Consider the following 24,552-nt stretch of genomic DNA (forward strand, 5'->3'; position numbering starts at 1 on the left):
AGGTGATAAGTCAACTTGGTCTTCTTTGTATTTCTTTCAATACTGAAATGTATCGAGAAGAATGTTTTAATTTCCTCCAGTGCATTCCACCTGGCACTTCTCCTGGGCTGTGATTTATTGGTTATTGTTGTGTCTGTGTTTAATACATGCCAATATACAGCCACCATGGAAAGAAGGGCTCCCACCCCTACAACACCCCATACTTACTTGTCATGCTGTGACTTCTTGACTGGCCTCCCTGAAAAGCTCTGGTTTCAGCAGTTTTTATAATGTAATCGTTTTGATGGGGGCTCAAGAAGCTTGGAGGTGATGGAGAATTTGCACCTCCCAGGCAGGAATACCGCAGCATTGTTTTTCTTTGGCTCTGCCCTATGTTATCAGGAAACTTTGCAGTTTTTTTACACCCTGGGGGCTGATGTGGGTTTGTGATTGCTGACATAGAGCTCTTGACTTCACCCTGCCTTCTCATAGAGCTCTTGACTTCACCCTGCCTTCTCACTTCTCCCTGGAACAGTCGATCATGTATCGAGAGAAAATTGATCCTAGCATTGATCGCCTCCAGCGATCTTTTCTGCTGTGTTGCTTTAAAACCCTGGGTACTAAGGCTCAGAAATGGGGCAGAGGAAAAAGCAGATGGAAAGGGAAAAAGATTTCTGCCATCTCCTTTACTGTTTGTTTATTGACACGGCACCAATTTAATCTCTTAAATGGTGACCAGTAACTCAGCCCTATGTCTTGATGAACTTCGTCGACCCAATATATTTCTAGGTGTCTGAGCAGTGTTTTGTGTGTGCCTACCGACCTATCCCAATATGTCTTTTCAGAACAACCAGTCTTAGCAACAGGGCAACTGGAAGACATCTGTAATGTCAGCTGCCCAAATTTACAGGCTGGACTTGGCTGCAGGGACCTTGCTCTGTGTGTGTGTTTTCCTGCAGCTTCAGTGCTGCTATTCCCCACTCTTGCTGGAGACGATTAGGAAAATGTCCAATGCGAGCAAATCTTACAAGCCCTTTGAACATGACGTTTGTTTTGAAGGCTGCTTTGAAGGGTGGTAGCTTGGCTGTGCTTGATACTGGATTTTGCATGGCTTTGAAATCTTTGTAACCTTCCTGTAATTTTCAAATGAGCTTGGATTTTTACCTCAAGTTGCCCCCAGGCTTTGGGGAGGGATATCTGGAGAGCCAGCACTGTAGTTTTATCACCAACACCACCATATCTCTAGAATGTGTCTGAACAAAATCCTGAATCTGAATTTCAGAGAGGTGCAGGCTTCAGCTCTGGAGCATTATTTTCAGGTGGGGCCTCTCTGTAGGGGTGGTTTAGTGATTTTTTCAAAGGGTGAGGTGAGATCATTGATTTTAGGAATTGCAGTCAAACAGGAAAATGAAGCTGGTTGTTGCAGGGAACGCTTCGTGATCTCTTTGTATTGCGCCTTTGCAGCACCAGGGCTGTGGACCTCTGAGTAGACAGAAACCCTGGGGCAGAAACACCATTGGAGTGATTTTGTAGCCATTGTTTGATTACACATTCAAATAAGGAAAAGAAAATGTGTTTGGAAAGGAGACCAGAGGGTTTCCTGAGTACCCACATTTTCTGCTCTCCCTGTCCTGAGCAGCTTATTTTAATGAACTTTATGTTGATATTCTTCCTCCCTCCAGTTTTCTGTGTAAAATTTGCAGTTTGCATCATGCAGGTTGCAATTTTGGGATGTACAGTGTGGTTCTGAGGGTAGTTTGGCTTGCCCGTCCTCCCCCTGCCGTGCTGTGCTCAAGTGTAGTTATCCATCAGGTTGTGTGAGTGCCACCTCAGGTCAGCCTCATACCAGTGGAGATACTCCTGCTTCTGAGGCTCTGTGGAGAGCCAGTTCCTCTTGCATGCAGCTATGACATTTTCTCATTTGAACTCCGCCTGCTTTGTTGACCCAGTTGCAGGGAGTTTGCTGTTGATTGATACTGAGCTTTTGCCCTCCTACTTGGACTAAATTCTGCCATACATCCCCTCCAGCCAGGATGCTTAATGCAAAGCTAGCAGAAATGACTCAGCTGACAAGTACTCTTATTTGCTGACTTGAGATCTGTGTGAGAAACACAATTCACCTCTAAATAGCTCTGGGCCAGTGATCAGTCAACTAAGTACACATAGGTGAGTAACTCCTGAAATGGCTTCAGGGAGTTTTCGGAAGAAAAGGGTCAGCAGCTGCAGTAAAGAAGCAGAGTTTTCTGCCCTCTTTTTCTCTCCAAAGTGCAAACCTGGAGCTTCAAGCACCGTCCTGCTATCATGTCCACACTACGCTATAAGGAGCTTAAGATATCACACAAAGGATTGCTTTGGTGGTTATTGTTATTTTCTTCTTTTCTTTACTCCTTATATGGTGCAAAATCCTCTGTAACAAAGGAATGAAACATTTGAATTTAGGATTGCAAAACCAGAATTACAGGATTACCAGATTTCAGGAGCAAAACTGTTATGGAACTTAATTAGAGGAATAATACAGACTGGGAAAAGATCTAAACATTTCCCAGCTTGGGGGAAAGAGTGAATTGAATATGGGCTGGAAATCCTCTGACCTCTTCATCAGAATGATGGTAGTTCCTCGAAGGACAAACAAGGAACTATTGTTGGGTAAAAAACCATAGGAGAGAAAATGTTAAAAGAGGTAGGGAAGGGAACAAAGTAGAGACTGTTGTTCAGTGGAGCCCAGCATCCAGTAGATCGCTGAGGAAATGCTGAGGAAATGCTGAGGAAACATTAATGGCTAAATTGTTCATCAAAGACCTTGAAAATCCAACCCCTTCTTCTGAGCTGAGACTGTTGAAAATCTGGCGCAGATCTTGTTTTGAAAATCTTCTCCCCGAGAGTTTTAAAAATGCCCAGTGTCTCAAACATTCTTCCAAAAATAGAGGCAAAAGGAAAGGTAACAGCCTACAAAAATGTTGTGATACAGCTTAATCATCAATTTCCATCTGCTTTGGCTGATGCGGCCTCTCCAAAATTGAGGGAATTAGCTAATTATTGTACCACCAGTAATGCCGAAAAGCTTTGGAAGATTTCATAGGCGAAAAGGAGGGTGCTCAGCCCAATGTTTTGTCATCCACAGTATCCAATAATACATCAGAATAAATCACTAAACATCTGGTTTGGCATTCTGGTTGCATTTAAGTAAATAGTGAGACTCCCACTGACAGAGAATGAAGACATCAAAAGGAACCATGCTCTTGGAAAGAATGAAGTTTGGTAGATTAAATGGATCTGTGTTCTTTAAATAGAAGTACAAAATTATACTGTTTTCTCTATCCTGAAAACACATTTACATCTGCTGTAGCAGGCAATTACTCCCATTTTCTTTAATGTAGCTGTTTATATATGTAAAGTTAAGCACATCCACACTATTTACAAGATATGGACCTTTAAGATTCGAGGGTATGGTACAGGTCTAAGAAACCTGGATTTCAGGATAGCAGTTGAAGAGCTTCATTTGAATGGTCTGGGAAAGTGATGTGACCATGTGTGTCTGAAATTGGAAAAAAAAAGAAGGCAAGGGTAAGCAGTAATGCAGTGAGCAGGAGCATGTTTCCAGTAAGGTGCCAGAGAGATTGGTTTTCAGTTTCATCTCATTTGACATTATTGTTAATGGCATGGAAGAAAGAAAATAGCATACTTTGTAGATGGCATTTAAGTATGAAGGAATCACAAATAACAGTGAGGAGAGAAATGCAATGTGGGGCCAGTAGGGAAACCAGCAAGAGGCTGAGTTTGAGAAATAAGCCTGTGCTGAGATTGCTGGTTTTTGCATCACTGAAAAAGAGAGGACACAGGATAAAAGAGTGGAATGAGGCTCTGCTCTAAACCAGATAAATTATTAAAATTTTTCCCATTTCTATCAAATGCTCAAACCAGTGACATGCTTTACATTCATTTCAAGCTGCCTGTACACTTTCACGCTCCCACTTTTAGCTCCAAACTATGTAAATTGCCCCATGTGAATGGTACTGTGGCAGAAGGAGTATTCAGAAGTACCCAGAGTCCAGGTCTATGTGACTCTTGAAACAGATGAAGGTCACTTCAGAAAAAGCCAATCAAAATCAGCTAATTTCAGGGCTCACTGCCTTTCGTCTCCTTACTATCATGAGTAGGTAGCCAATTTATTTTGGGGGGCTTTGGATTTGCTAGGAGAGAGGAAGAAGCAGGGAGGGTGAACGTGCTGAGGGCTTTAGTTTGCTCCTTATTTTTAAAGCATACTGCCAACATGACTTAGCTCGCAACATTGGGAACAGTTTAGTGTATGGATCCTTTTACCTCTAGCAGGCTTACTTTAGGCTAGCTCAGATCAATGATGTCTAAAAGTCATTATCATCTGATGCCTGCTAGGTGGGCTATGTGAAATTAGTTTCAACACAGTGTTGACTGACAGGAAAGCAGGTAGTTTTCTTGGAATGTGTTATGTTAGGATGACATTGATGCTATTGTTATACAAACAAGATTAATAACGAAAGCTACCAGCAAGCCCCAGGGCAGATATCCATTGCATCTATCAATTCTTGCAATTTGCTACTATTAGGTCATAAGATTTGTGTTCTAGGCAATGGCCGTATTTGGCGACATGGCAGAGTCTACAGCCTTACTGCTGTGATAGCTGGTTTGCTTCATGTCTCAAGCTTCCAGGCAGCATTTGCAGTGTAAAACTCAAATGGGTCCAGTGTTAATGCTGAATGAATATATCACTACAGATACGTCATCAACTTTTTATGACGTGCTGTTTTAGCTGTTCAGGGAGGAGGAAGTATCTGGAGCCAGAGCAAATTTGTTATTGTTGGTTAAGTTTAAAATTTAAGTACACGTAAGTACATAAAATATATATTGGTTGTAGAAAAACATATATTGTACTGTCTGGTGTCTTTTACATATCAAAATACCCAAGTACTGTAGACCTATGGGAACACTCCAATCTGCAAAGGGGTAGGGCTGGATTTCAAGTATATCCATTTACATAAAATATATATTGGTTGTAGAAAAACATATATTGTACTGTCTGGTGTCTTTTACATATCAAAATACCCAAGTACTGTAGACCTATGGGAACACTCCAATCTGCAAAGGGGTAGGGCTGGATTTCAAGTATATCCATTTACATAAGTGATGTCCCTTGTTAAAAAGTAGAATGGACATTGTTTGATGGCATATTTATGACTACATGGGAAAAAGCAATAGAGTGTATGTTGACAGGACCATTTTCCCCCTTATGCAATGCTAAATAGTCCTGCATTGGACAAGAGATGTGTTAGATCCTCAGGGTGCAGTAGGTGGTCTAATATTTATTTGCCTTTTCCACATACATTAATCTACAAAGGCTAGGTCTAGTTGAATCTATATCTTGTTGAGCAGAAAGTAATCACCCAGAGTTTAACAAAATCCAGCTTGCACAAAGAAGCTGCTGAATATGGATTACTTTGTGCAGCCTGAGTGACAACAGGAGACTGTTTTCAGGTTTCTTCATCATCACTCACATTTCTTTCTAATTTTTCTGCCTTTGCAGCTTTCTTTCCTTTCCTAAATTCCCATTTTTGCATAGTTTATATTCTTAAATCATCAGCATCTTGCAGAAGCTACACCCGTCTGTGTCTTTTGCAGTGGATTTGCTCTTGCCTACACCACCCTTTTCCATGTATCCACCTACGCCAGCAGACTACAGGGGTTTGCCATGTTCACACACAAGTCGCAGATCTGCAACCACAGAGCAGAAACGCAGGAGCAGAGGACACCTTAATCTGACAGCTGCCTCCAGACACTGACTGACACAGGGCAGAGACAGGGAATAACACTTGAGAGCACTGATTTGCCCAAGCTGCCTTTCCAAAAGGATGTCTAGTCCCCTCTGCCTCTGTCCGTATGGCAGCCTTGGGGGGCGTGTTTTCTTAAGGCTCAAAAGCCTTGTGCTTTGCAATCCAGACAAACATGCCCCACATTCAGGAATTCCTTCTGGCTATTCCTTTCATTAGGGCTTTAATAGTATCCGAGTTTTCTTGTGGATGACTGATCCCATCACTGGTAGTCAGAGGCCCTCTGTACTTTTGTTTTTATTAGAGGTCAGTTTTGTTTGGCACAGTGACAAGAGTTTCTAATAGTGTTTGTGGAGGAATGCTTATTCATTTTTTTTAATAATGTGCTTTACTGATGTAAACATAAATCCAGATTTAATCAGAATTTTTCTTGGGATGGCATTAATCTTCATATTTGAATAAATGCAATGTTGTTTAATTTCACAGCTTTAAAAATAAAAATAAACACCTAGCCAATAAAGAAGTCACTGTTGCTAAAAGATGATGGAATGGGATGTCAGAAAGTAAGAAATTGAATAGTTTGTTGTGTAGATTGTGCAAGGCCATAATCTATGAAACACAATTGATTAAAGTGATATTGGAAATGGTAGAGCAGGAGGTGAAAACTAGCAAGACAAGGTCCCTGATGTGGAAAGGAAAATGAGATGAAACAGCCTCTGAAAATCCTCTCTCTGTGCCCTGCTTCTTTCAAATAAGTTGCATGTGTTTGGCTCATAAATGGACTTCAGTTTTAGAGGTCATTTACACCATGGTTTTAATTTATGCATTCAAAACAAATCATGTGCAGAGCAGCAATCACTGATGCTAAGCATGTGTGGGTGATAAATTACACACAAACACGCAACACACACTTCAGTTTCTCTGCCTCTGCGTCCAATATCAAATGCCAAAAAAACAAACCTTGTCCAGTTTAACAGAAACTATAGCCCGCACTGTGGTGGTACCTGTGAGGTGTGGTATGCCCTTCCTGAGTAGTGCCCTGCTCTGCAAATAGCCCCATGAATTGCTTCTGAAGTACATGGCTACTTGTCTTGTAGAAAGGGCAGTAGCATCTGGCACGGAATACGCTGTATTCACCAGCTGAGAAATGAAGCTGCTACTTGACCAGCGTCTGACTAAAGCAGCTCAGTTCCACTTGGCTTCTCTTCTCAGTGGGGAAAGATAATGGATTTGTACAGATCACTAACTCATCTCTGCAGTTTGAATTTTTAAAGGTATCAAAATTAGAGGGATTGTTTGAAGGTCTGGTGCTTTTTTCCCCTTTCGAATCTTATTTTTTTAAGCCATGAACATCCTTTTGATTCTTACTCTTCTCTTTTCATGCCGTCTGACTTTAGGGAAGACAGAAGTCTGCTCTTCCTTGCACAGGCGTTTGAGGTTGTCAGTAATTATGATTTGATCCACTGGAAGCTAGTATGATTATTTGTTTAGTTCATCCCCTCTGCAGGTTGATAGCAAGGGGACAGTAAGCTAACCTTGTCAGGAAATGCCTGTCTGCCAAGCACAGCCTCATGGTTGCAACTAACAGACACAGCTAAAGCCTCCTTACTGCTTGCAAAGTGCTGTTCCCTTGAAGTTAAGTGCTCAAAGAGTACAACAAAACAGCGTGAAATTCTGAGGTCTTATTCCCCAGAAGATCAAGGTGACCTCCTGTGCTGCCCATGCTCCTGAGATGCTGAGCACAAATGAGTGTTGCTCAGTGCCTTAGAGGATCAAGCATATCAATGTTTTCACTTCACCAGTTGATAGCACTACTATCTCTGTGCCTCTAATGAACTACCTAGTGATGCCCATGGGGGTTTAAAGGACTAGGCCCTATGACAGTTATCATATGTCCCTGGTGAACATGATGGCCACTGCAGGTTCCAAACTCATCAGCAAAAATGCAGAACCTTCTCTGGCACAGTGGCAGGGTTTTGTGAGCAAACAGTTTGGGAACAGAGCTTCTCAGTCTTTGGGTCTAGAGCTCTGCCTCTGCAGATCACCACATCCTGTCATTTCTTTCCTATTTGCTTTTAGTCATCAAAAAGGAGTGAGAAGGGGGTAAATGAAAAGAGAGGGAATGAAAACTGGGAGAGCAAGCACATCCTGGCAGATGAGAGAAGCAGAGTTCTTAAGTGTGAATGCTCTGCATGACAGTTTTGTGGCTTTTGGTACAAAAGGGCATATTTGTGTGTCTTCTGTCTGGTAGTAAGAATGGGAATAAGCTCTAGTAATTATTGCTTTCCTTTGGTCTGTCAAAGCCTAATCTCTTGGGCCTGGTTCTGTTGATTTGATGATCCATTTATTACACAGTCTAAAGTTTTAACTCTCAGGGGAAAATGACCAAAAGATAAAGTTATCTAGACCCGGAGCAAATTAAAGTAGGAATGAAAAACTTTTGAACTACACATGTTTAAGCTTTAATGAAGATTCTGAACGAAGACATCATTTAGGCTTTTCCACAAAAAAGGACGTCTTGGGCAGGACCAGCATCTTGGAAGCAGAAGCCGTTTTACAGCACATGCTATTAATGAAGGCTCAGCACTGCCAGGCTTCAAAGGCCCCATAAAAAACTCTTTTGAGTGGTAGGTAAGAGTTTCCATTGACTTCAGTGGGCTGTGGGTAGTGCCCCACTTGGAGTCTTAATCCTTTTGTTATCCCAGATCACTGCTGTAGAAATGATTGCAACAGCCAACAACAGGGAGGCTTACAGCTCCCAAACAGCAGGCAGCAGGTGAGCTCTTGAGTAAGATCTTATTTTCATGCAAATGTCCTTAATAAGTGAGAAAAAGGAACTGGAGAAAAAAAATACCTTGAATAGGAGATACAAATGGAATTGTTTTTCAATTTAGTATTCCAGTGTATGCCTTTATGCCTCAGATAACACATTTATTAGGAGGTGGTAAATTAAAGTGAATTGCTATCGATAGTAATGCCTTGTCATAATAAATCCAACCTCTTAGATATCCATCAAGAGGCATTCTCCTGAGTGCTCAACAAATGCACTAAGATGGCCAGTGAGGAACAAGGGCACAGGCCATGTGGTATCATCACCATCTTAACTTCCAGAAGCATCCCACTTTGTGGGATTTCATTAACTATGTCATTAGCATTAATATAGCCAATGTTAATCTGCTATGCTTGGGTAGTCATCTGGGATAATGTCGTCCCTCTACCTGTGTGAATTATGATGGGAGACAACAGTGTGTCATTAGTTCCTTGACGCATTCCCAGCCTGCAACTGAGGAGACCTAAGTGTGGTATCCCCTGTATGTATGGTGTGCAATCTGCCCCAGTGAGCCAGTGGCAGAACTACCATGGCCTTTGAAACATCAGAATTTCATTATAGTTTGTAGACTCATTTGTATCTTATTTAACAGTATTTACATACTGCCCTGCAAGACTTTGTGTCCCGTGGCCTGTGTGACACTTTTCAGTGCTCTTATAATACGAAATGGTATTTACCCATAAACATTTCAATTTGAGTTCTGAGCACAGGGAAATGCTGTGATATCTTTACATTTTCTACATGGTGGTTCCCGATCTACTAAGAGTGACAGTATTATTTCTGAACTGTTTCGATCTGTGCATGCATGTATGCATACATATATTTGTCTTTTGCTGTGTTTGCTAGTGTGGTTTTATCTTTTAATGACATAAATAGGGATATATATTCTGAAGATATTGTAAGGATATAAATTAGGGTGGATTTTGAAGTATTCACTTAAAGTACTTGCCAGAAATGTTGTTCTCTTGCGGTAATGCACATTTTAATGCTTTTCCTGCTTACAAAAGGAAAAAAAATGGAACAAATTTTGTGTAAGTAAATACATTCCTCCTCACCCTTAAGTGTATTGCTGTCAACTGTTATAATAGGTTTCTTACCAGAGTTGAGGCAGATGAGTGGGCTCCTAAGGGAGGCAGACAGCATATCTATTTTGTTTTTAGATTTCAAATGGTTTGGAGGGCCTGCCGTCAGATGGGGAGAAGTCCTGGGCTTTGGTGATTGTTAAATTACAGAGTGCGTGTTTTGACAATGCAGCAGAACCCGGCCTGGGTAGGAATTCATTACACCCAGGGTGCAGCTCACAGGGATGGCACAGCACAGGATGGCCATAGCTTCCCACCAGCAAGGGCTGTACTGGGCTTTTCCTGGGGCTCAGCATCATGGCCTTCTGGCAGCTCTGCAACTCGGTTACTGATGGCCCATCAGCTGGGGGTCAGTGGTGGCAGCAAGAGAGACCTCAGGCTGTGATTCATTGAGTGGACCGTTAGGGATCTGTAGCTTGCCGCTCTCAGCCAAGAGCAGTGCATTAGCTACATGACATACATTATGATAGTGCCAGCAAAGTGGTCAGTGCCTAACTAGGATATATTGCAGCCTGCAGAGTGGCTGAGGGCTGCAGCACAGAACATATGGAGATTATTTCCTGAATTTATGCAGCACATGTTTTCCTATAAATTAAATTCAGAGAAAATGTGTATCATAATAGGGTGATGCTCACAACAGCCTTCTCTGTTATGAATTACAATGACCTCTCTCAGCTCACTGGGTGCCCAGCAAAATGGCTTCATGCAGTTGGAAACAATAGTGTGTACGTGGTGTCATGGTCTGAAAGCCTGACCAAAAGGCGCTCTAACTAAAAGCAGGGGCTTTTTCTTTTTCTTCCCCACCCCCTGTTGCTTCTCTTATATTGGCAGTGCTAAGTTAACAGTTGGACTCAATGATCTTAACGGTCTTTTCCAACCTAAACGATTCTATGATTCTATTCTCTCTAGAAACTGCCCAGTTTCCTACTGAAGTGCCGAGCAACCAAGAGGGTGGGTAGATGACCTGCTTCACAGTTAACTGGGTGCTGCCCTCATTAAGGGGCTGTTGGATGGCAACGGCAGCTCTGGATGCGGCTGCAGCCCCATGTCATGGGTGAGGGTAGTGTGGGTTGCCAAACAGCAGGACGGGGGTCCTTAGCCAGAATAAAGAGCAAAGCAGTATGTGTCCCTTCTGTGTGCTTGGACTGAGGATCCCACGTCTTTTCTAGGCAAATATTTGATGTTTTGTTGCCTGGGGCTAGGACAAAATCATTTTTGCCTTTTCGTTGTGTGTGCTAAATCAGCTGAAGGAAAAATGTGATACAGTCATTTCCTAAAGCATGAAAGAGAAAGTTATGTTCCTTACAACTCTGTGTGTGAGATCTTTGGTAGAGGAAATGTAGGAGCTGCCATGTAGGAGCAAACTGGAAACTAATAATATAAATATATTATATTTACGTGTGTGTGTCTATATATATGTAAAGCAATGGGTATGAGACAGCAAAACAATTTAGGGTTTTCTTTGGGACAAATCGCTCTGGAGTCAGTACAGATGATAGAGTATTTTCAGCTGTGCTTAAGGGACTTGCCTTTTCATTTGCAGCTGATTACAGGCTAATAGGATTTCAGAGATTTCTGGGAGGGAACAGCTCACATCTCATTGCATTTTACTTCTTTTTTTTGATGTTTTATTTATCATACTGATGCTTACTCTTAAAATAACTTTTATCACTCTTCTGTTTAGCTTCTTGAACTGCGTTTTTCCCCTTGGTCCCTTGCTGCTGTCTAATAGACAGTTTTCGAATAATTTGGGACTTCTGGAAAGATCCTGTCAGCATTTTGTGTGATAGAAGAGAATAGATCATTGGAATAAAAAATAGTGTTGCAAATATTTTTAGGTTTAGTCCTCTCTTTTTCATCTTTCACTAATACATGCATGATGTGGCTTGTACTGTTACTGCTTTTAATGAAAATTAACAATTTGAAAGCAACTTATGGGAACTACCAATACAGCTGAATTTTATTGGTACAGACTAACTCTGTGACTGACCTTCTCTGTTTAGCGGCAGTAATAACCCTGGTTATTTTTCTTTAGCAGCTCACATGTTGGGAACACACACTTAGCCTGTAAATACGGATTCAGGAGGAAAATGAATACGGTAGTGTTCAAAGCAGCCAAAAGCTTAGAAATAATGTTCTGCTGTGACTTTTCCAAACTGACATCTTGATGTCAGGATTATAAATGAAACCATTGTTCCAGCAAAGGCCAGGACTAATAGAAAGCCTTTATTACTGGTCCATTGGCTAATTCTGCTTGTCTAACCCCTTTGGATGGACACAGTGTCAGAAAACATACTCACAGAGGTTGCTTTGTGTGAGATTTGGCCTGCTGAGTGATTACATGGTGGCACAAAGATATCTCAGTGACAAGTGTTCTTTGACTGAAATTTGTAAAGTCATTTTCTTTCCCTAGGCCTTGGAGAGGAGTGAACTGATTTTTAATCTACAGCTTCTATGAGTGATATTTGCTTTGTATCCTATCACCCTTCTATTCAGCTCTTCTCCCCTTCCAAGCAGGTAAACCTCTGCTTAGAAGAAATTGTTTCTTCTGCTGAGCCTTGGTGCAGTTGACAGCTGACATATACAAGCACTATACTTGAATACATGTCTTTAGAGCTAGACAGTCTTAAAGAGCTTTAATCTTTTCTCTTTGCACATGCAGGGAATGCCTAGGAGCCAGAGACCCCTATTGTGGCTGGGATAACAAGCAGAAGCGATGCACCACCATTGAGGACAGCTCCAACATGAGCCTGTGGACTCAAAATATTACTGAGTGCCCAGTAAGTGGAAGGAGTGGAAATATTTTATATACACTGGTGTGAGTGTGTGTGTATGTGTAGAAGGGAGAATGTGTTTGCTCTAAAAGAGGGATCCAAAGCAAGCATTCAGTGCTCCTCATGCCCACCACACCTTGAGTGAAGAAGATTGCATCATGCTGTTAGGTACTACTGAGAACCATGTAAGCCCCAGGTGAAACCTGAGTTTTCTCAAGGCTGCTCCACTGTCTGCACCATTTCCTTGGCTTCCCTGCAGGTCAGGAAAATCAGAATAGCTAACTAAAGCCTCCCTGGGCTGCATTCAGTTAATTTCCCTGAGCTGGCCTCAGGGGACAACACTGGTGAAGAAGCATTGCACTAGCAGGAAGAGGCGTCTAGACAGCAGCAGAGAAATAGGGCAGGCATAGATGGTTTGCAGAGGGAACAAAAAGATAACAGTATGTACTAGAGAACACAGGGGAAGGGGGGAGTGTAGCCAAGAGAGGGAGTATGAGTTGGGTTCTAACCTCGCTTTTGCACACCAAAGACCAAATCTATGTGATGTTGCAAGGAGATTCTCTTCTTTCCTTGTCCTGATCTCCATAAGAGGCAGCAGTTAAAAAAAAAAAAAAAAAAAAGGAGAAAAGTGTCTCTGCTTGAATCAGTTTGAGTTGGCTCTCCAGTTCCCCTCCAACCCACCTACTCTTCTCTGATGACAACATCCAGTTACTGGCTGTGATCCCCAGAAACTGTCTGGCCATATTTAATTCCTGCTGTTTGAATGGTACCTGCAACGTGGCTGGGGAGGAAAACCAGTCTTGTTAAATAAATGGGGGGTGGAGGGAGTACAAGGAAATTCTCATTAATGTCCATTGTTGTTATCTAACATCAATTAGCATGTTAATACTGCTAAGTCTGGTAGATAGAGAGAGAAGACTGGATAGGTTATATCTTCAGTATGCTATTTCTGTCTGGAGGTTCCGGGATGTTTATTCCTCTTATATTCCTTACTTCTCAGATATTTTCCTAGGAAATATTAGTCATTACTTCAATCCATCCTCAGCTTGGCAGGCTTAAGGTTTTCACTGCTGGATTCAGAGGCTTGTGTGTTTATAACCCTCCTGCGTTGAACTGGGATGCAGTGCTTCTTGATTGCCCATGCTGTTATCTCGTCCTGCTTAATGCCTCTGTCTGTTGATAGGTGTGTGAAGTGTTAATCCTCTAGTTTGAACATGTCTGCTGTGGTGCGCGCTAGGGAACAGGCTACTCCAGATCATCGTTTCAAGGTCATAAAAATCCAGCGCAGAATATTCAGGAACTTTGGCTGTTCTTGGGTGCTAGTTTTACATTTGTTTTCACATTTCCATTGTAGATTATTTTCCTGGTAGGTGCTTTCATTCTGATGCATACACCAGCCTTATGCTCTTCGAGCTGACATGCTGCCAAGCTCTTTAAAATCCACATTCAAGTGCTTTCTTTTTCTTTATCCTCTGTCCCTCACTGGAATGAATCCACCACTGGCATGGAGCGGGATAGCTCATTTAAGCACCTACATCAGCAATATCCAAGTATTTCTTTGTGTTCAGTGCAGCATAAAGGTTGTGGTCAACAGAGGCAAGAGTCTAGCATGTGCAAATGACCACTGAAAAGGTAGGGGAATGCAGTAACCCAATGCCAAATTTCTCTTCTGAAAAAGACCTTTCTGGAAGTTTAATTGGGTGAATTACTGTCTTAGGAAGTCCTGGTTTTTCTCACCCCACTTTCCTAGGCCGAGCACCAGGCACTCAGCTGTGCTGGTGCAGCTGTGTGTGAGATCACAGACAAGTGTGACATGGTGTAGTTTAAAGGCACCCCTCCCAGATAAACTTTTCCTAACCCAGATAATGTCAGTGAGTCTTCTGCAGCCTAGCCCACAAACAGATGTCCTGACACAGCTGAGAGACTGTCATGCGGCAACTTTTAAAGGCAGAACTGGCATATTACTGAATTATACCCTACAGGGGCCAGGCATTTGTGGGAGTCAACCACAACACTAATACAACTTGACTGCTGCTCTTGTGAAAACATGCTCGTTCAGAGCTAGCCTGAACATCCTTGCACAGCACTGCATCGTACCACAGATTCCCACTTTCCAGCCTTAATATTCAAGGACCTTAGATAGAGGGTTAATCATATAGTGTTAACATAGTACCTTGGGTACTGTGTTAATCTATGTTATTACCAGGTAACACCCAGGACCTCCCAAAGGTTCATTGCTAAAGTTGCAGTGTCAAACATTTCAACATTAAGAAATGATAGGACACAAATTGCACATGCTGCTCTTCTTTTCCCTATATGTGATGTGTCATATCAGGCAGTCCTGAATACATGATTGTATGCTGTTTCTTCTTAGGCTTGGGAGAAAGGAGTGAGGTGCTTTTTGGTCTTAGAAAAACTGAAAACCCCCACATCCTACTTTGTAGCATCTTACTGGTGCCAACATGAGCCACCAGCAGGAAAGGAACTTCAGATTTGGCCAACAAACTCCATTAGCCAAGCTCATGGGGTCACTGTTGATGGTGGTTGGCAAGTCAGGAATTGAATATTCCCAATGAAATGTGCAGTCATTCTTATCCTGAGCCAAATGATGTTCTTCCTCACAGGTTTTCATCCGAGTCCCACTCTGTCTGTCCAGCAAACCCCTGTCTCAGTCATCTGGCATCTGCTTTATGTTACCCCATTTTTTTGCTAATCATTGCCAGACTCTCCGCTCCTTTTTGTGGGTGCCTAACAGACTTGTACCCTGCTCTCGATTTATGTGGGCTCAGCTACTCAGAGCTGCAGTGCCCAGGATAATCCAGCTCTGGCCCACAGTGAAGCATGCCCAATCCACAGAGAAGGTGTGCTAGGATCAAAATCTATGAGTCTCTGAAAACTAAGTATTTTCCTCTCCACCTCCCAATGATAGAATCTACACAGATTTGAATGGCTTTTCATGGGCATTGCAAAAAGGTGTTACAAGGACATAAAGTTCAGTTCCTTGCTCTGAAAACTAGTTCGCTTCATGGAAAAGGTTGCTAGTTATGGACGTTCTTTATCCCTAGATTTGATTTTAAAAATGGTTGAAATATTTTGACAGAAACTTTGCAAGAATTTTCAGCTTCTATTAAACAGCCAACATGGAAACTTCCAGCTGAAATAATTAAAGCTTGGCAAAGTTATAAGCAGTTGACATCTGAATCTTCAGAGGAAGCATAGATGAATAAAAAGAACAAGGAATGCTTCTAGTCTTATCTGTAATATGAGAATAAACACTGAAAATATCCTGGTAGTGGGGGTTAGGAATGGTCAGTCTGAATTTTTAGATCCTACACTTAAGCCTTTAGATGGTGTAAGGAAGAAATGAAAAAGTGATGCCTTTGGTGGGAGTATGACAGTTTGTAAAATACAAGAACTTTGGAATTTGTAATATTGTCAGGTAAGATAAGGGCATTTGATCACATGTGTTTTTAAAGATGTCCTCTTGTCTGATGGGCACTGTGCTGGCTACAAAGGATTTGCCTCGTAAAGATATTCCTGAGAAAGATCAATGCGTACGGGGTTTTATCCCACTTCCGAAGTTTGCTCTTTTGAAGCTATTTTTATGAGTTTAAAGATGGAATAATAATCCATATGTAATTTCTTAAGTATAAAAACTTCCCACGCTCACAACATGACGTGTTTATAAATCTCAGCATTTTGGTTATGGCTGCTTATTTGTTTAACTTTTGGGTTGCTTCCCAGTATCACTTATGAGCCAATAATTATTTGTCAGCTTTTTTTTTTTTTAATTGAAGCCATGGGCCATATCATACCATTGATTTCGGAACAGAACTCCCTGCTGGAATCAGCAAGGCTTTCTGGCTCAAAAAATAAATAGAAATGATCCAATACTTGGATTATGACTTTTGTAAGGCAGGAGGAAAAAGGAGATAAAAATCTAGTATTAAGTATCTCAAAGTATAGTTCTTTTGATCCCCTCCTGACTTTTAGCAACCCAACTGTATTGATTTTTGACTGCATGCATGTTTAAAACAACAAATTCAACAACAACAACAAAACTCAGTGTTCTCTTGTCTGGGCATCTTGCCTGGTAACCTGCAGCCCAGAGCAAATTTTTACAATGACATGATAATCTATTGCAAATAAAAGTTTACACCAGATGCTTGAAACCCCCTGACTGCAGTCTGATGAGTGCAGTAACCAATCTAAATGACTTCCATGCCACTGCTGCACATTTTTGATGCTGCAGTAGGTGGGTGAGAGGGGAAGATGACAGCCCACCAGAGGTTCATTGTGAGTGTTTAACGTAGAGCCAGACTTGAAGAATAAGCACAGAGCAGCATGTTTCAGAGGACAAGTGTCAGAAAGCACTACTCCTGTGGCTGTGGTTGGCTCCCTGCATGGCTCTGGAACAGGCTTGCAGCCTCTCCATGCCTTGGTTTCCCTGTCTGTAAAGCAGGAGAAACTATTTCCCCCCTGGGGCAGTCCAGAGGACTGATCCTGCTGACTGCAGTGCTCAGTGAAGCATGGCACAGTGGGGTTTGTCAGTGGTTGTTCACCCAGGGTCACAGCCTCTTCCTTTCATCACCCTTCGTTGCATGCGGCACCGAGGCTAAGTCCAGTCTTGCCTTTGCCAGTGTTTTTACCAAAGCTGCTGAGCATCCCAGCACCCAATGGGTGACACCAGTGGGGATGAGCTACATGGATGGAATCCACCATCCATGCCATCTTGCCTGTGAGGCCCTGCACTTTGGGAAGCCAGAGCAAGGGTGTTCAGGGTATGAACACCTGTTCAGGTATGTTCCAGACATGATCCTGGAGTTGTTGGATTTTGCAGTAGTGGTGGAGTAGGCACAATAAGGCAGCGGTGGCCTGGGAGCATTCCTGGGAGGAGCAGGCAGCACTCATCTTCTCAAGTCAACTTAGGTGGCAAGTTTTCTCCCTCGGTCCTCAGCTTAGGGCTCACCTAGCAGCACTGGTTAAAACAAGGCACAGTGGATCAAGCTCTGACACCTTATCTCCTGGAAGGTCTTCACCAGTCCTGGACTGAAATATTTCTCTTTCTCATGCTTTTTTTCTGCAGGACTACTGTATTTTGTACTTCTTCATTACAGTGCATGGGAAGCTCAAGTCCCAGCCTGTTCAGGGCTGTATAGACATGAAGCAAAGGGCAGAGGAAACAGATAGCAGTGTGGTCGGTCTGCAAATTGCCTTGAGATGAATTCTTGCTCTTAAGCCCACTGTGTGATCCTCAGCATTAATTCTAGTCACCACCATCTCCTTCACTTTCTATCCTTCACCCATCTTAGCCATTTAGGCTACAGATTAGAAAGGGACCTGGTTCTTACTGTGTGTTTGGACAGGGCCAAACTCAGCGAGGCCCCCAGTCTGAGCTGGTCACTATGGTTATGCGAACACTAACTCAGAAAATATTCTGCAGGAGTAGTCCCAAGCACTGCAGAGGCAGGAGCATAATGGAGTGGGGACGATCAGCACCGGCTGTTGTGTTGCTTGAAAAGCTGAAGCTGTGCAGTGTGCATCGAGGGAGTGTAGTGGTTTTGTGGCATGGCAAATAGATGCTTGCTCCTGGTGTGGTGCTGGCAGGGCTGGCTTGGGTGCCTGTGAGCACATGTTAGGTATGCGGGGTGGAATTTGGAGGGTAAATATTGATGTGGCACTGCCTGAAAGCAACCCGCTGTTTTGAATCCTGCTCACAAGCACAGACAGCTCCCATCTAAGCTGCATCCTAATCTCCCTGGCAGCTTTGTTTGGCTTTTCTATTGTGGGGCTGTCTCCAGAAATGTAAACTTGCTACTAATGACCTTTCTTCTTTTAAAATTAGGTGAAAAACCTGACAACAAATGGAAGATTGGGGCCTTGGTCCCCATGGCAACTGTGTGAGCATTCGGATGGGGACAGCACAGGCTCCTGTATGTGTAGGTCACGTTCATGTGACAGCCCTCGTCCACGCTGTGGAGGTCGCAGCTGTGAAGGGGCCAGGATTGAGGTGGCAAATTGCTCAAGGTACCTCAGCATCTTTTTGATTTTTAGGAAGGGAACAAGAGCTGTTGTGCCTGTCCACAGCTTAGCTCCTTCTTGTGTTTCTGTGCCCATGTTATTGCATCCCAGCCAAACTGACGTATATGAGGTCCAGCTTGAAGTCAGTGACAAATGAAGGGCTCTGAGAAGATGAGCACCCCAAATTAGTGTACACTTTAACCTTCCCTACACTGTGCCTTGGTTTCCCTCAACCATATAGTGAGTAGTGACCCATCACGAGGAGGTGAGGCAGAGGTAATTCTTAGCCATCTGAACAGCAGTAAGCTAAAGAAAAAAAATCTAAGCAGCTCACAACTGTTTGGAGTTTCGATTCTGAGATTGCATTGCCAAAAGCGAGCAGAGCTCCTTCAGAGCAATGCTTGTAAAGACAGGGCCTAGCCTAGCTCCGAGCAGGGCTTGTTTGCCTTGTTATGTGAGTCTGTGAACTGTCTGCAGCACGCTGGCTAGGTGAAAGCAACAAATCATCATCTGGCAGTGAGCAGTGCTTAGGAGGCATGCCTGCCGGGGACAGAACTCAAACAACGCATGTAGCTCAGCTTGTGTTGAAGTGCTGCCTTTCCAGGGAAGCTTGAAGCTTGAGATTGAGCAGTATGGGAGCTAAATGTCCTCCAGTCAGGTGCCCAAACATAGCCACAGTGTTTGTGTCCATATTACCCCACCACCCTCGGACTACATCATGTCATGACTCAAGGAAAGACGATGCAATAGCGTAAGCACTACTTCACCAGTGTGGTGCCAGCCAGTATTTTGGTAAATATTGGGTCAATATAGTTTTTATCTACTTTATCTTCTCCATAAACATTAATTCCATTAAGGACAGCTGTCTCTTGACTTATCCCTGGAGATCAGTGCTGGTCTTGGGACCAGAAATTCGGCAATATTCATGTTTTAATTGGTATCTCTCCTTCCAGTTGTGGGCTGTGCTACCAAAAGGCATGCAGTCATTCCTGCATCTGTGCTGCCACCATGGGCTGAGCGAAGCCTTCGCTAGGCAGACTTTTTATGTCAGTGGCAAATGGAAAGCGTGCCAGCAGGGTGGGGTTCTCATCACTGCTCTGATGGCAAAAGATGCAGGCTTCTAAGAAGGGGATGAAAAATAGGTTATTCAGGCTTAAGACGTAGGAAAACAGCATGGTTTGAAAAATAGGGACATCTGGTCATCCTACATCCGCCTCAGTCCTCAAATTTCCTTTAATTGACTTCATATGGCATTGCGATTTCTTTTTGCAAAGGAGCAGGATATTTAAAGATAAATTCTATTAGCATGCAGGAGATCTGAAAATGGAAGGTATCTTTATTTCTGTTAAAAATCTTGAAAAACAAATAGATTTTGAGAATGGTTGGATTTTTTTTGAGGAGTTTTAAGTAGAAATTACTTCCCTCCCCCCCCCCCCTTTTTTTTTTCTGGAATAACAGCGACCTTCCATTTGATTTTGTTTTTTAAATGATTTTACATATAAACATTCTTTTGGGTTAAAGAGTAAGGAGGCAGTAGGTGAGTTAAAACACGGCAGAATAAGATGGAATAATAGGATTTTTCTGTAAGGGGTTTTTTTGTGCTTTGGCCTTGTTTGAGGCAGGAGAGGGGAAGGGAAGGAGGGAGAAGGATGCAAGAACAAGAGGAGGAGGGGAGAAACATATAAGAGGGTTCTGAAATAAACCTGCCAAGAAAAGGCAAGAGTTGATAACAAATACAAAAAGTGTGAAGGGCAGTGTGGGTTTTAACTTTCATCCTCTGCCCTGATCGGTGCTATGCCAGAAAATATTTCTTGCCAGCAGTGTTATTAATTTAGTTCAGTAAATGCTTTGAAAATTAACATCTGTTTTCAAGCTTAGCTTTCAAGAACCAGAGAGCACCTGAGTTGTTTTTTTGACTAGACTTTTTAGAAAGGTTTTTCTTTATTAAACAACAAAACAAATGAGATTTTTTGGCTTAAGGCAGTGAAGTGTGAAGATTAGGCAGTTGTGTAAGACGGAGCATTGCCACTGGCTCCATATGAAATGAAACCTGCAGCACAGAAGAGATGAGATACAGTTTCTTCTCTCATGCTCCAACGTTCAGTAGTGCTGCCAAGTCAAAGGAAGGTGAGCTTTAATAAATGCACGATTTTAAAGACGGAAATGCTGGGTTCTGTGTAAACACACGGTTGAGTCACTGCATGGCAGCAGCGTCGCAGGAGCCAGCTGCCTGCATGTGCTCAGCCTGTCGCAGGAGCAAGGCACAGAGCATTTGCCAACATCTCTGCTGAGGTGTGAACTAAGGGGCTTTACATCACATTTGCTTCAGGCTAACTTAGCACTGCTCGGCAGAGATGTGATCACTCGTTAAACCATGAAACTTGATCCTGCCTCTGAGCTCTTAATTGCCTCTGGTTTCTACAGATTTAAGGTCACACTACAGTGACGTCTGCAGGTGGCCATGAAAGCTAGAAGCAATTATTGTTATTTTTAATGAAATTTGAGATTTCCACTTAATAGGATTCAATGCCGAAGGCTTTAGGAAAATACCAAATATGAGGTTTGTGATAAAATCATGGGAGCTGGCAGTAGTATTGCTGTAAGAGTTCAAAAACCGTGTAGGTGAGGCTGGAAGTGTTCACAAACCGTGTAGATGAGGCCCTCAGTGGCATGTTTTAGTGGTGGTCTTGCCAGTCCTGGGATAATGGCCGGACTTGATGACCGTAAAGGTCTTTTCCAACCTCGTCGATTCTATGATTCTAAGAGATTTAAAGCATCAGTACCTACTGAAGTAGCAGAGGATTGTTTTTTTATATCCTTTGGCACAACTGGCATTTGTGAGCCTCAAAACCTGCACTCTTTGTGCAGAAGAGTTCAGGAGATACAACTCCTGAGATGAGCCATTGGCTCAACTTTGGGATGAACCATTGTCTCAGAAAAGTGAGGTTATGAGACATGGGAGATAAGATGGGGGAATAGTCAGGGAGGGTTATAGCAGCCACACTGTTGGTCAGCAAATGCTATGAGGCGTTTTCAGAATCATTCAGCACTGGCTTCATTCTCTTCCTTTCCAACTATTAGAGATTTGAATAGGAGGAAAGCTAGGCCAATGCTGAGCACTTTTGAAATTCTCTTTTCTGAATCTCCACTGACTGGTCTGGTTGAAATGAATAATCTCTTCTCCAGTGGTTCCCCCATCAATGCCTTATCTGTTTTGTTGTTAAGCACAGCATAATGTGGGCAGACCGTTAGGTCACCCCCATGCTCTGTTCTCTCTTGCCCCCTTTGTTAGAAATGGAGCTTGGACACCCTGGTCTTCCTGGGCTCCATGCAGCACCTCCTGTGGGATAGGCTTCCAGGTCCGCCAGCGATCCTGCAGCAACCCTGCTCCGCGGTACGGCGGCAGGGTCTGCGTTGGACAGAGCAGGGAAGAAAGGTAAGAGATGTCCACAACACCATGCGTTCACTTCTGTGGTTATAATGTTGGCAGCTGGAAGTGATGGCTCCTGTGTGAATGCAGATTAAGGCTGTTCGGCTGAATGCACAAAGCGGAAGGAATTCCAGAGCCTGGGAAGGATGAGGTTGCTCACATGCATGGCCACTCTCTTTCGATGAGCCTATGAACGTCAGAGGCTTCAGAGCTGCCTCCACTCTCAGGGAGGACTTTTCAGACTTTCACAAGTATTCCTGTCCCCCACTTAAAGGACTGACCTCCTCAACGAAAGGAGAAGCTGTGTCTGCTGTTAGCAGTGTAGAGTTTATAGATATAGTTACACTGTTCTGATCCATCCCTGAGGAGGCAGTTGAATATGTGCAGTTTTCATTGCCAATTGTACGATTCCAGGCACCATAATAATTATGCTGATGCTCCAAAAGAAGTTCAAGACAAAATATAGCTTAACTTACAGACTCAGGACTGCAGGGCTTGACATCAGAAAAACATCTTTCCCCCCCACCCCCTTTAAACTCAGCAATTTCATGCAAAATCACTAAAAGACAATACTTTTTGAACCTTAGAGCCATCTGCACTATTACACTTCTTCAAGCCCAGCCCCACATTAAACACAGCTTTCAAGGCACCCCAATTTGGTTTCCAGGTTTGACATTTCATTAAAGGCCACCTCTGCTTGGCAGTTGGCTGTTGCTTGTCCATTGAGTGGTCACTTAAGATAGATCTCTCTGCATTTCTCAGAATACAAAGGGCAATTCATTTAACTGCCTTGATTCAGGACATTTTAATGTTTGGTTTGATTCGTGGCCATTCACAATGGTCCTTTTTTGGGTTTCAAAGACTACATCTGAGTCAATTGCAGTCCTGTGTGATTCAATTTGAGAACAATGATTAAAAAACTGAACAAAATTAAAGTTACCCTTTGAAAAGGTAACATGAAATAGCATTAATTTAAGGCCAGCATTTAGATGCAGATAGTATCTAATTCAGCTCCAGCTGCAAACACTGGTTTCTTAGGGTCCAGGCAACAGTAGGGGCCAGATCGTGTGAAGAGAAGATTGTCAATGTTTAGCACCTGCCATTGCTGACAAATCACTGTTGATTTGACCTTCCACTAGTAATCCCATTGAAAATATTTACCATCTACTCTCTCTGACACGTGGGCTTCAGCTTATGAGCTCTTTTGTGAATTCAGTGCATAAAAGTTTTGAGATTAGAGCACTTTCAAAAACCCAATCTGGACAATTTACTCCAACTGTCTCACTGATTTTAGCCTGGTTAACCACTCCCTGTTCTGTACAAAGGGTACAGTTCTCTGCTGTGAACAGAAATATTGCTAATCTGATTGCTGTGTCAGCCTTCTCCTGGCTTTCTGTGCATGCATGAGTTGCATCCAAATGCAGTGCGCAGTCTTGGTCCATCACCATTTTGTCCCTCGGATGTGCTGACCTGGATATTTTTTTGAGCAATGCTCTTTCTTCTTTCAGATTCTGTAATGAGAACAGTCCATGTCCATTGCCAATTTTTTGGTCTTCATGGGGCCCTTGGACTAAATGTAGTGTGAATTGTGGTGGAGGGATTCATTCGAGGCAGAGGTCTTGTGAAAATGGAAATACATGTCCGGGCTGTGCTGTGGTATGTATTGTTTATTGACATTGCATAAGGGGCACCTATTGACATCTAGCATCTACGAACTTGATATTTGACTCCTCTCCCCGTCTCGATTTCATTTCTCAAGCTAGAAGAAAATGCTATCCTCAGCTTTTGCTGAAAAGGATGCTGAAATCAACTAGGAAGCAGAGAGGTGGCAGATTCACCAACTCAGTGAAGTTGGTGTGGGAGTGTGTGTCTGTATGTGTGTGTGTGTGCAGGAATGGATAGATAGGTAGGGACAGAGAACTTCCTTAGGTCTCTGTAGGCTAGATATCAAGTCCTTTACTGGAAAGCACTGTACATTTTCTTCCTTCTGTCCTACTTCTAAGGATGATCCTATTGAGTCAAGGAGGCCTTACACACAGCAGAAATAAGTCTCACTGTCATACTTGAGTAAACAACAGGTCAAACACCTAATTCACCCATCAGTGAGGTAATGGCTGCCCATTTTCTCTCTTTATTTTCCCTTTCCTATTCTGGCAGCTGTTTCATGCAGCTGTTCTGATTAGTTTTGTGGAGAGTTTTCTTTCAGTGTAAGCAGATTTGATCTGGAACCTCCCATCTGTTCACAAGCTGTTTGGCATTTACTCTAGAATCATAAAGTCCTGAAGCATTACATTTATTTCCCTCTGCCAGAAAAGACTTGTTTATTTATTTGTTTTTAAACAAGAATGTAATGTTTGTCATTGGAATTCTTCCCACTAGTGGCAAGAATAGTGAAGACCCCCAAATCACCCTATCCCCTTCTAGCCAGAATGTTGTCCATGCTCAAGGGATGCTCTGCACCAAGGATGGCATATGGTTCATAGCCCTCCTAGACACTTCAAAAAGCCAACTAAACAAAGCTAGCTGTAAAAAAAGATAATCTAAACCCATCTTGAAAATAAAACAATAAACTTTTAAAGAAATAAACCTTACTGACATTTTGTCCTCATAGGGCTTCTCTACACTGACCTCAGAG

General features: G+C 42.7%; 1 protein-coding gene across 6 annotated transcripts in view; it reads left to right on the forward strand.

The window, feature by feature from the left end:
* SEMA5B (semaphorin 5B) overlaps positions 1–24,552 on the forward strand; it is a 277,489-nt gene that overhangs the window by 218,642 nt on the left and 34,295 nt on the right. For all 6 annotated transcript variants that reach the window (XM_030487800.1, XM_030487796.1, XM_030487799.1 and 3 more), the window contains exons 14-17: positions 12,355–12,472; positions 18,312–18,493; positions 21,780–21,923; positions 23,426–23,573. In XM_030487800.1, coding sequence (XP_030343660.1) covers positions 12,355–12,472; positions 18,312–18,493; positions 21,780–21,923; positions 23,426–23,573 — 592 coding nt within the window. The remainder of the gene's footprint in view (positions 1–12,354; positions 12,473–18,311; positions 18,494–21,779; positions 21,924–23,425; positions 23,574–24,552) is intronic.

This window comes from Strigops habroptila, chromosome 5 (assembly GCF_004027225.2).
Source record: "Strigops habroptila isolate Jane chromosome 5, bStrHab1.2.pri, whole genome shotgun sequence".
In the NCBI taxonomy this organism is placed as follows: Eukaryota; Metazoa; Chordata; class Aves; order Psittaciformes; family Psittacidae; genus Strigops; species Strigops habroptila.